General features: G+C 39.5%; 1 protein-coding gene across 1 annotated transcript; it reads right to left on the reverse strand.

Annotated features, from left to right (window-relative positions):
- Positions 1–2,094: 2,094 nt before the first annotated feature.
- On the reverse strand, positions 2,095–8,895 carry LOC107575007 (uncharacterized). Its single transcript, XM_016261421.1, has 6 exons — positions 8,804–8,895; positions 7,921–8,121; positions 7,145–7,270; positions 5,198–5,449; positions 4,942–5,097; positions 2,095–2,116 (listed from the first exon to the last, which is right to left on the reverse strand). The coding sequence occupies exons 2-6, from the start codon at positions 8,064–8,066 to the stop codon at positions 2,095–2,097; spliced, it is 702 nt and encodes a 233-aa protein (XP_016116907.1). The 5' UTR covers positions 8,067–8,121; positions 8,804–8,895.
- Positions 8,896–11,193: the final 2,298 nt, after the last annotated feature.

Consider the following 11,193-nt stretch of genomic DNA (forward strand, 5'->3'; position numbering starts at 1 on the left):
GTAACACTCCAAAGAGAAAGGAAAAATTTTTATCGCATCATATGACCCCTTTAAAGTGGTCATTTGGATACCTTAGTCAGCATTTATTTTGTACTGTGTCGAGTATAATAAAATAAAAAAACTAAATGGTTAAGGCTAGAAGAGATACAGCTGTGGCTACTGGGTATGTGCACATCAATATAGCATGATTTTTCTACAACAATTACTGTTTTTGCATTATTGTAAGGGGAAGGTTTAGGGTTGGGCTAGGTCTAGACATTAATGAAACACAATCTAGTAGGTAGAAAATGTAATTTATTGTTAGTTTCCTGCCACAGCTGTATCCCTTCAACTGCACTAAATACTGCAAGTGTATCACTGAAGTTTTTGTAAAGGCGTGCCGAGAGCGCGCCTCATTCACTCCTGTTTATGCAACAGTTTAACAAGTTTGTTATTATTGTTTATAATGTGATCAATGTACTCTATGTGCAATATCACTTCTGTTCACTATGTTAGTGAAATAAAATCATAATTTACAGTCAAATGTGTATTTTGTTGATGCTGATAAAGAAATATTCGTACAATACAAGGATTTCATTATACAATTTTAAAAGATGTTGTAGGAATGTAACAAAAGTCTGAGGATATCGAAATCAAATCTCAATAGTAGCCTTTAATTTACTTAAGCACTGTAATCGTCAAAGTTTCACCATTTTGGTCAGTGGGTAAAGACGTGTTTGTGTGTGTGTGTGTGTGTGTGTGTGTGTGTGTGTGTGTGCGTACGTGTACTTGTTTAATCGTACATGTGAGGGCTAAATGTCCACACTTGAATAATATGCCAACACGCTAGTGATGACATTTTACTGGTCCGTACTGGTTAAAAAGGCTTACAAATCAGCCAAAGCATGTGTTTGCTGTAAACCTAGTGTTTTGCAGAAGTTTCTGTGATGTGTAAGTTTAGGGGTAGGGGTTGGGTTAGAGGGGAAAGAAAATATCATTAATCTGATAGAAAATCAATAGACATCTATGCAATGTCCTCACTAATATAATGAAACAAATGCACGTGTGTTTGTATCTTACCTTGCAGTGGTGCAGTGTGTCCTAAATGAAGTATAAACTGTTCTTCATGTGTGTCCATTGTCTCTCAGTCCCGACTCACAGCAGTCTGATAAATCAGACAAAACGGGGCAGACTCCGGCTGTGTCCCACAGAGAGAAGACTGTCCTGGACACACAGACTCACAGAGACCCCCGTCCAGCAGCAGAGACTCCAACATCATTTATTCAGGACATGAGAGAGCAACCAATGAAACAGACTGAGAGATGAGAGGAGAAATCAGAAAGACAGATGAAATAGAGGAGAGCAGACATGTGTGAGTGACATCTGTCTGAACACGTGCTGTAATCACACACTAAATCACTGCGTCATCTGAATGTATAATCAACTAAATAAAGACTGTAATCTGGATCTCTCAGTCCTGACTGAAATGTAATGATATAACATGACAGACAGTGACCATATATAAAGATTTATTGAAGAAAATCAGTAACCCAGTATTAAACTATGCAGCTGTCACAATAAAGAGACATTTTCACCTGATCTGATGCTTAAAAGTTACTTTCATTTGCAACCTCATGAAATCAGCTTGATTCAATAATCATTCATTTGGATATTTAATTTAGATGTTACTACATGAAGCACATTTTAGGTTACCTGACAAAATGTTTTGACAAAACCAATCCAAAACATAGGCACAAATAAAAGTAAAATAGAAACAGTAACATAAAATGTTGAGGTGGCAACAAAAAAAAACAAATGATATGAATCACTGAATTATAGCTTTAGCTAACATAATTTATTACATAACAAAACTCAATCATGTTAAAAAAAAAGAAAACGGCAATAAAACACATTGTGAAATACATAATATCAGTGTTGCACAAAACTCATTAAACGATTATTTTAACTCTATGATATTGAACAAAGAGAAACACGCTGATCTAACAGTTCTTAACAATCCAGCAGATGAAACTGAGTCTGTGGATCCTCTGAAACAGTGACGACATCTACAGTAGCTTTAATAAGATCACACCAAATGAAGAGCCCAGATTGCTTCTACAGACCATCACCTTTGATTCTGGAAATTTTAAAAAATATAAAATAAGTCTGAGAGCTCAAATAAAACCAACTCCCATGTAATTACGGTGAAAAAGGGAAGAAGAGCCAACACAGCAAATTAAAACTTCATGACTCAAAGAGGAAAACACTCACAAATAGACACCTATGCAGGTTTGAACACATTTTGTTAATTCTACTCAATATAACAGTATGATTTCCATATCATTTACATTAACAATGTGACAGAAAATCCAACCAATCACATCTTTTATTTGCACTTGTGGAAGTCATTCCACATTAAAGGGAAGTCATTGCTCATTAAAGGGAAACCTTGTTGATACACTGAATGCCACTGCAACCCAGAATATCTTGCAACTTCAAATTCACAGCGCTCTACATTTAATTGGCTATTTGATTAGTAATATCCATGTGAACTGTATGTCGAATTTGATTAATTAATTTTCGTGCAATGGCGACTTTCTGAAAAGTGGGAATTTTTGGTAATTGTGACTTTATATCTTACAATATGACTTGTACAATATGACAATATGATCTTGGAAATGCAACTACTTCTCATAACTGCAACTTTGTATCTCACACTGCAAATTTATATTACAAGCTGAATTTATTTCACAATTGCAACAGTATTTGCAATTTCTTTCCCAGGTCTCTGTGGTTCTTCACAAATTTTGTTAAATCTGACAAAGAGACACAGAAGATTCAGGATAAACCCCAAATCCAGCGTAGAGGGGTTCAGTGAGTGTGGTGTTGAATGTGTATATGTGTGTGAGTGTGTGTGTGTCAGAGACGCTGTAGAAGGATAGAGTGCCTGACAGACAGTCCAGATAGATACCTACTCTATTAGAGTGGGATGAAGGGCCAAATACATCAGTGCTGTTATTATTGTACCAGACAGTATAATTCATATCAGAACAATACATACTCCAGGAGTTTTCATTGAGACCAAACCAACAGTCAATGCCACTTTTCCTGCTGATTTCTTTATATGTCACGGCTACATGACCTGAGCCGCTCCATTTAACCTCCCAGTTTATGAACATTGATCAAAACACACATAATGTGAGTAGTGTGCATGAAATATAGTAAACACATATTCTGGCTGTCTGTGCTTTTTGATTTAGTTGAATTTAGTCAAGTTAGTTATCCTGTGTATTTAAGGCCCTACGTTTACTGTGTTGTAGTAGTTAGTCAGTAGTTAGATGTAGATGTTTGTGTTCCTGCCCTGCATATTCCTTGGTTCCTGATGGTTTTGTTTATTAAATCATCCTGCACCTAGACCCTTGTCTGCACCTTCCTTCATGGCTCCCTTGTTACAAGGACTTCTCTAGGCAAGCTGCGAAAAATCTCTCTTAGGTAACCCAAATCACATACAGACACACATATGAGTCATAACTGCCCCACATACTTGAGTATCTCCAGTTTATAGTTTGGATCCTCCAGTTTGTGTTTGAGCAGCTGGACTCCTGATGGTCCTGGGTGATTGTAGCTCAGATCCAGCTCTCTCAGGTGTGAGGGGTTTGAACTCAGAGCTGAAGACAAATAACCACAGCCTTCCTCTGTCACCATACAGCCAGACAACCTACAGAAACACACACACAGACAGATCATCTACAGCAGTGGTCACCAACCTTTTTAGACCCAAGATCCCTGACCTCTGCCTTTATGAAAGACAAGATCTACCTAATGAAGAATTGATAGAAAAAGACATCCCAGATTGTACTTCAAATTTGATGCCTTTTACTTAGTATTTTAATTAATGATGTGCCGATCATAGCTGATTCAGAATTCAGATTTTCTTTTCTTTCTTTCTTTCTTTTTTTTAAACTAGCTAATTGGATTCTGATACTGATACTGATTTTTAAGCAAATTTATTTATTGGCTATTTGCTTTATAACAAACAAACTGGCTTTAAACAAAAATATTTAGCCATTTTAAATTAGAGACAACCACTGCATTTTAATCATGATCTGCACAGGCAGTTGTTTTTGATTTGATTTAGATTAATTTCAGGATTTAAAACAAAAACAGAATGGTCTGACTTTAGGTGTTATTTATTTATTTGCTACATAAAACATCTGCACGAAACAAAAACAGCAGGTCTGAATAAAATGCACTCTCTGACAGCAGGTGGCGCCAATGAACAGGGTTGCCAGGTTCCATCGCGATCGACGGGTTGGCAACCACTGATCTACAGACATACATCAATATTATGACCAGATAACTGTACATAATCCCTTGTTCTTAATACCTCAGTATCTCCAGCTGACAGTTTGGACTCTTCAGTGCATCAGAGAGCAGCTTCACTCCTGAATCCTGCAGGTCATTGTTACTCAGATCCAGCTCTCTCAGGACAGAGTTTGAGGATTGAAGAGCCGATGACACAATTTCACAATCTAGAGCAGTGAGATTACAGCCAGCAACACTGAAAGAGAGCAGAACACATGAGAACTAAATTCTTAACCTTATTCTTCAATTTGTATTTCAATAATATCAGCTTAATTCTGAATTAAGACATGACTAAACACTTACAGGGCTTTTGTGCAGTTGATCACAGCTGGTATCAATCTTCTTATACCCTCATCTGATGTGTTGTATTTCTTGAGGTCCAGCTCATCCAGCGGCTCCTCTGACATCTGAAGCATGTAGGCGATTGTTGAGCAGTGAGCAGGAGAGAGTTTCTTCTCTGAGTGTTTGTCTGATTTCACAAACTCCTGAATCTCTCTGGACAGAGTCTGATCTTTCACTTCCAGCAGACAGAGGAACAGATTGATGGATCTTTCAGTGGAGAGTCCATGTCCATCTTTGATCTTCTCTGTAATGTACTGTGTGGTTCTCCTGATGCTTTCTGAGCTGTTCTCTGTTTGAGTCAGTAGATCCTGTAAGAGTCTCTGATTGGACTCCAGTGAGACGCCCAGCAGGAACCGCAGGAACAGATCCAGGTGTCCATTCTTACTCTCAAGAGCTTTATCTACTGCATCTCTATGCAGATTATGAATCACATCGCAAAATTGCAATGCATCAATATGTATCATTACATAATGGTAAAACACAAAGAAAGCAGCAAGAAACTCCTGAACACTTCTCTCCCTCTATGATGTAGAGCTGTGCATAGATCCTGTTCAGGAGTGTTTCATTCTCTTGGAGTTTGTTTCCCTCAAATAATCTCTCATACTTGTTCTTCATGCTGGTTTTGAGCTGGTCTTTGACTCTCTGATGGTCTCCAGTGTCCAGTGTGTGTTTCTGCAGGACTGTGTCATCCTGCCTGATGTGAGTCTGAGAGTGGGATGCAGAGGACGACACAGATCTGATCATCTCATTTATATCTCCCCTGCTGAAATTGAAAAGAAAATAGCTGCAAAATCACTGTTCAATGTCTGTTGAAGACAATCAGAAATATTTGTTTCCAGGTATTATTTTGATGCCCCTCTTTAAAATATATATGTTGAAACATAAATATGTTGCTGTCACAGTGCGCCTACTGTGAGGAGCGAGGAGACGTGGGAGAATCCAGAACAATCAGACTTTATTTACAACATGGGAACACGCACGTAGCACAGGGCTAATAAACACAGGGAAAGTAATCAGGGAGAACTGAACCATGTGGAGTAATTAATTAAAACCCATGAAAACTAAAAAGGGAACACCTGAAATCAAAGAACACAATCACCACAAGGGATAAACTACATCACAGGAGGGAACATGGAACACAAAACAGTACATAGGCCTGACATTACTCCCCCCTCCCGGAAGGCGCATACTGTGCCACTCTGGAGGCCTCTAGGGAAAGGCTTAAACGAGACGGACGGCCTCTAGGGCGGTATCCGTTCCAGGACCCATGGCAGAGCAGACCGTTCAGGAGGCCATGGCTGAGCAGATCGTTCAGGAGGCCATGGCGGAGCAGGGAGACTAGGGAGCCATGGTGGAGCAGGGAACACGGGGCCATGACGGAGCAGGCAGCTCGGGGAGCCATGGCGGGGCAGACAGTTCAGGGGGCCTGGCCTCGGCACTTGGCCCGACCTCTACGAACGGATCCCTATTGCCTCCCCTCCTCCCCCTCACCCCAAAAAAATCCTTGGGGAGAATATCGGCTTCTGAGGCCCTCCGTAGGCCTAACTCGGGAACTGTGGCCCTCCCTGGACTTGACATGGAAACAGGAGCCCTCCTTGGGCTGGACGTGGGAACTGGAGCCCTTTCAGGAGCGGACTCAGGGGCTGGAGCCGACACTGGAGCAGACTCTGGGGCTGGAGCCGACACTGGAGCTGGAGCCGACACTGGAGCTGGAGCCGACACTGGAGCTGGAGCCGACACTGGCGCGGACTCAGGGGCTGGAGCCGACACTGGAGCGGACTCAGGGGCTGGAGCCGACACTGGAGCGGACTCAGGGGCTGGAGCCGACACTCTATTCCCCCGCATTTCCCTTCATAAGCAGAGGTGAAGGAGACCGCTGCTGTCAGCTGAGGGCTTGGGAGAGAATTGGCCGACGGGCTTGACAATGGAACCGCCGGCGGGCCTGACTTTGGAACGGCCGGCGGGCTTGAATTCGGAGTGGCCAGCGGGATTTGAGGAGGGATTTGAGTCTTCTGTCACGGTGCGCCTACTGCAAGGAGCGAGGAGACGTGGGAGAATCCAGAACAATCAGACTTTATTTACAGTATGGGAATGCGCACGTAGCACATGGGGATTGATGGTTAAGACTAGACGCCAGACTCAGGAAAACACAGGGATAATAAACACAGGGAAAGTAATCAGGGAGAACTGAAACACGTGGAGTAATTAATTAAAACCCATGGAAACTAAAGATGGAACACCTGACATCAGAGGACACAATCAACACGAGGGATAAACTAGGTCACAGGAGGGAACATGGAACACGTGGGAGAAGAAAACAAACACCAAAACAGTACATGGGTGTGACAGTTGCAGACTTTGGGGTACATTTAGTGTTATTTAAAAAAAGTGTTATTTTTTAATTGTTATTCTTCTGAGATGCACTAGAGTAAATTAGCAAGTGAATGTTTATACTAACAGAGGATCAGAGGTCACTGGTCCATCACAGAAAACAGGGGGTCGATTCTGCATGGATCTGTTACTCTTCACAGACACACAGCTGGGTTCTGGAGACTCTGCTCTCGATGTCTTCCTCCTGCTGACGCTGGGAGAAGACAAATAAAACATTAAAATATAGCCCTTTATGCAAAAGTACAGCAAAATTATTCAGTGACAAGTTTCATGTCTGTTGAGAGGAGAAAAGACTAAAATAGAGATGAAAAAAGAAACCATTCATTTAAAAAAATCAAGGGGCTGCTGAGGAAAGGTTGAAAAATCATTCCACTACCAAGAACCAGTGAGAGTGAAGTTTCAGGAAAGTGATTTGTGATGGTGCCATGAGGTTACGTGGACTACACTGTGCATTTACATTTATGCATTTGGCAGATACAAAGCAAATATCTACACTTTGTCATAGGGGTGGGTGATATGGAAAAAATATCATTTCACAATTTTTTTTTTTTTAGAAATATCACGATTTTATCACAATTCTTTGTCATGTCATGTGAATGTATGTCACGTTGTACAGTGTCTTGAGACGGAGGAGGTGCCAGAACTGCAGCTGATTGAATGTGCGCTGCAGCACGATACTACAATATTTCTTCAAATGCAGATCGTGGAGACATTTTTATCGTCCACGATCAAAAATTGTCATATCGCCCACCCCTACTTTCTCAGTTCTTGCATTCTCTAGGTATTAACCCCGTGATCTTGACATTTATTGACACTTCTGAAAAAAAAAGGCTAATTTCATACCAGGGGTCAGAGGTCACTGCATCACTGATTGCAGGGGGAAGCTTTTGTATGGATTCATCACTTAGAGATGTGTGGCCTGATCCAGGAGATGAAGAGCTCGCTTCAGACATAGTGTCTTCATTCTCTCTTTCCTCATGGAAACTCATTTTGGAGGCACTGCTCTCCTACTTTCTGTGTTTCAAAAAGAGCATGACTGCAGACCTTTTATGTGGAAGGAAAAGATGTAGTTATAAAGTTAAATAGTAACATTGCAATGATTAAATTGGACACGTGAATGAAACAGCATTCACAGAAAAAATGTAATCTCTCTCTCTCTTAAATAGTAGTACAAATAATACAAAAAAATACATATTTTATTCAATACACATTTACACATATTCATCTGCTTAAAAAATATTCATATTCATATTATTATTTTTGTTTAAATAACAGTAGGATTTTTAAACATGTTGTAATTTACATTTTGTAGAAAAAGCAGAGGACATGTTTAACCATATTTGTTCAGGCTACACAATATGTGCATTAAAAAGTGTTCCTTCAATGAAGTATCTTCAAACTCGACGGTAATTTACCGTCAAACTTTTGTTGATGCCAAAGGATCTAGAAATACTGCACTACCAGGATATAAAACAATTATGACGAATCTATATGTTATTTAATAATATTTATTAAAACAAAAATCGTTGTAAAATTGTCAAGTAAACATATAAGTGCTTTAATTATTAAATGACTTCTTCTGCGTTTCTGCCATTATGGTCAGCTAGTTTGCACATTAAACTGTAAAGATCTGTTTAAAATCACATACAGAAAAACAGAAACATTTTTATATAATTTTCATATGGCTACATATTTATGCTACATGAATAATAAGTTCTGGACTTACCACGAAATACGCTTAGCGTTTATACCCTTTGTTAAAGTGTTTAAACCCTGAAAATGGCGTCCTTGCTTTTACTTTCGTTTAGTCTCCTGAGGTGTCTGAGTCTTGTTCATCTTTTAGCTCCAGTCACACGAAACTCAATGCGCTCCCTCTAGAGGCGCAGAGCAGCAGCTCTCTCAGAGTGTGCTATAATCAATGAAAATAATAGCTTTTTGTTGGATAAACTACATATATCTCTACATACTTAGAGTATACATAGTGTATATAACTACATGACAAAACCCTGTTAAATATTCAGCTATTAAATAGTCCTCTCTCTCTCTCTCTCTCTCTCTGTGTGTGTGTGTGTGTGTGTGTAAGAGAGAAAATTCCTCAATTTTTTTTGGCCTCCATGATCCAAACTAGAAAGAGACAAATACAAATGACAGATGATAAGCAGATGATTTTCCCTCTGCTCTGTAAAAAACAACCTATAGAATCTACTCAGTAAAATTGAGGTAACAATTTGCACAGTTTGTGTGAGCAGATTCTATTCTATCTGTTTGGGCGAGTGTGTCCTCGCTGCAGCCTGTAGCACGATGACGTAGCTGGATCAGATCCAATACGTATTGGATGTTTGACGAGCATGCGCAGTATTGTATTTTAATGCGCATGCGCTAAGAGGGGCTGTCATTGAAGCTAGTATTTAATGTAAATTAAACTAGACCCGTACCCGGGTTATACCGGGTTTTTACAGTTAATCCCATGTCCAGCAAATAAATACACACACGGTCGGGACAAGGCATATTAACACAAAGATGACCATTTCTTTTTTTGTGTGTTAGGCCTATATGCAAGTAAAATCCCTGGAGATAGATACAGACCAATTATAAATGCTAAAGACATAAACCATCCATTCTCTCTCTTTCTCTCTCTCTCTTTCTCTTTCTCTCTCTCTCTCTCTCTCTCTCTCTCTCTAGCTATATTAGAATAATATAAAATCTAAATAAACAAAATGGATCGGCATTAATCTAACACCCCCAATTCAATTTAAATAAACATGACGGATAGAATCAAAAAGACATTTAGGCTAGCTCTGATAGAGTGATGTATCAGAATCAGAATCAGAATGAGCTTTATTGCCAGGTATATTTTCACATACGAGGAATTTGCTTGTGTTGAGAGGCAGGAATTTGAAGTAGGTCATGTACCGAGTGGTATTGGTGTGATATCTTCTGAGGTTAATTATGCTATTGAGAAATCGGCAGTAAATAAAGCATGTGGCCCTGATTTAATAGTCGCTGAACATCTGAAATATGCTAGCCAAACAATTGTAGTGTTACTTGCTTTGTTTCTTACAGGATTTTTGATACATGGTATTATCAAGCAAATTGTCTTTGTCCCAAAACATGGAGGACACTGTATTTACAAGTGCAGATTTCACTGATCTATCATGTAAGCATACATTATCTACAGCATAAATCACACAACACAGTTTTACCCTTATAAACTAAAATATACTGTTAGAATAAGAAATAGTTAAAATATAATGGCTAAACAAATCAGTACCTTTCCAGTTTCATTTATTGTTGAGCATCATTACACAAGTGCTCCTGTGGATAAAATAATGCTCTCATTTGTTTGACTTCAATCCCCATTTCTACAGAATGACTGAACGAAGCAGTGGACGAGTGCAACAAACTTCACCCAGCTGTGTTCTTGAATCAGAGAGATTTGAAAAACTGAAATCGCTGCATAATAATGTTCATTGCAAAGACACTGTGAGATTTACTGTTTGAGATTGTTACTGACAGCCTCTTATGAACACAATCATATTATGCACAACACTGTTATATTTCACATTACCTCTCCAATTCTTATTGCTGATGGTTTTTGTTTGATCTCTGTGTTTATATTTCATTTTCAAAATCATCAGCCTTTAACAGCTTAAAAAAATCATTATGTTGTCAACATAACCATCACAAAAACAAACAGAAATACAGCAGACAGAAAATGAGGTTTCCATTAATAGCCAAGGCAGTAAAAGTTGTTCATTTCCAGTAAGAGCTAATGCCCTCATCAGGACACTCACAGAAGAACACAATCAGGAGCACAACACCACCACAACTGCTGGTTTGATCTTCTGACAAGCGCACATCTTCAACGACCCCATTCACGGACACACTGAGCTGCAGCCGCTGCTGGTGAAGATCATCGACACTCCTCAGTTTCAGAGACTCAGACACCTCAAACAGCTGGGAGGAGCATATCTGACCATTTTATCATGTATATGATGGCCTGGTTATTCCTGAAGCCAAAAAATAAATAAAAATCTAAAGGTAAAGTGCCTGTGTGAGATGAAATCAGACGGTCTGTGAACATGCTAGTTTCTTTCTCATATCATTGTTATATTT

The sequence above is a fragment of the Sinocyclocheilus grahami genome, unplaced genomic scaffold (genome assembly GCF_001515645.1).
Source record: "Sinocyclocheilus grahami isolate Dianchi unplaced genomic scaffold, SAMN03320097.WGS_v1.1 scaffold2432.1, whole genome shotgun sequence".
Classification (NCBI taxonomy): Eukaryota; Metazoa; Chordata; class Actinopteri; order Cypriniformes; family Cyprinidae; genus Sinocyclocheilus; species Sinocyclocheilus grahami.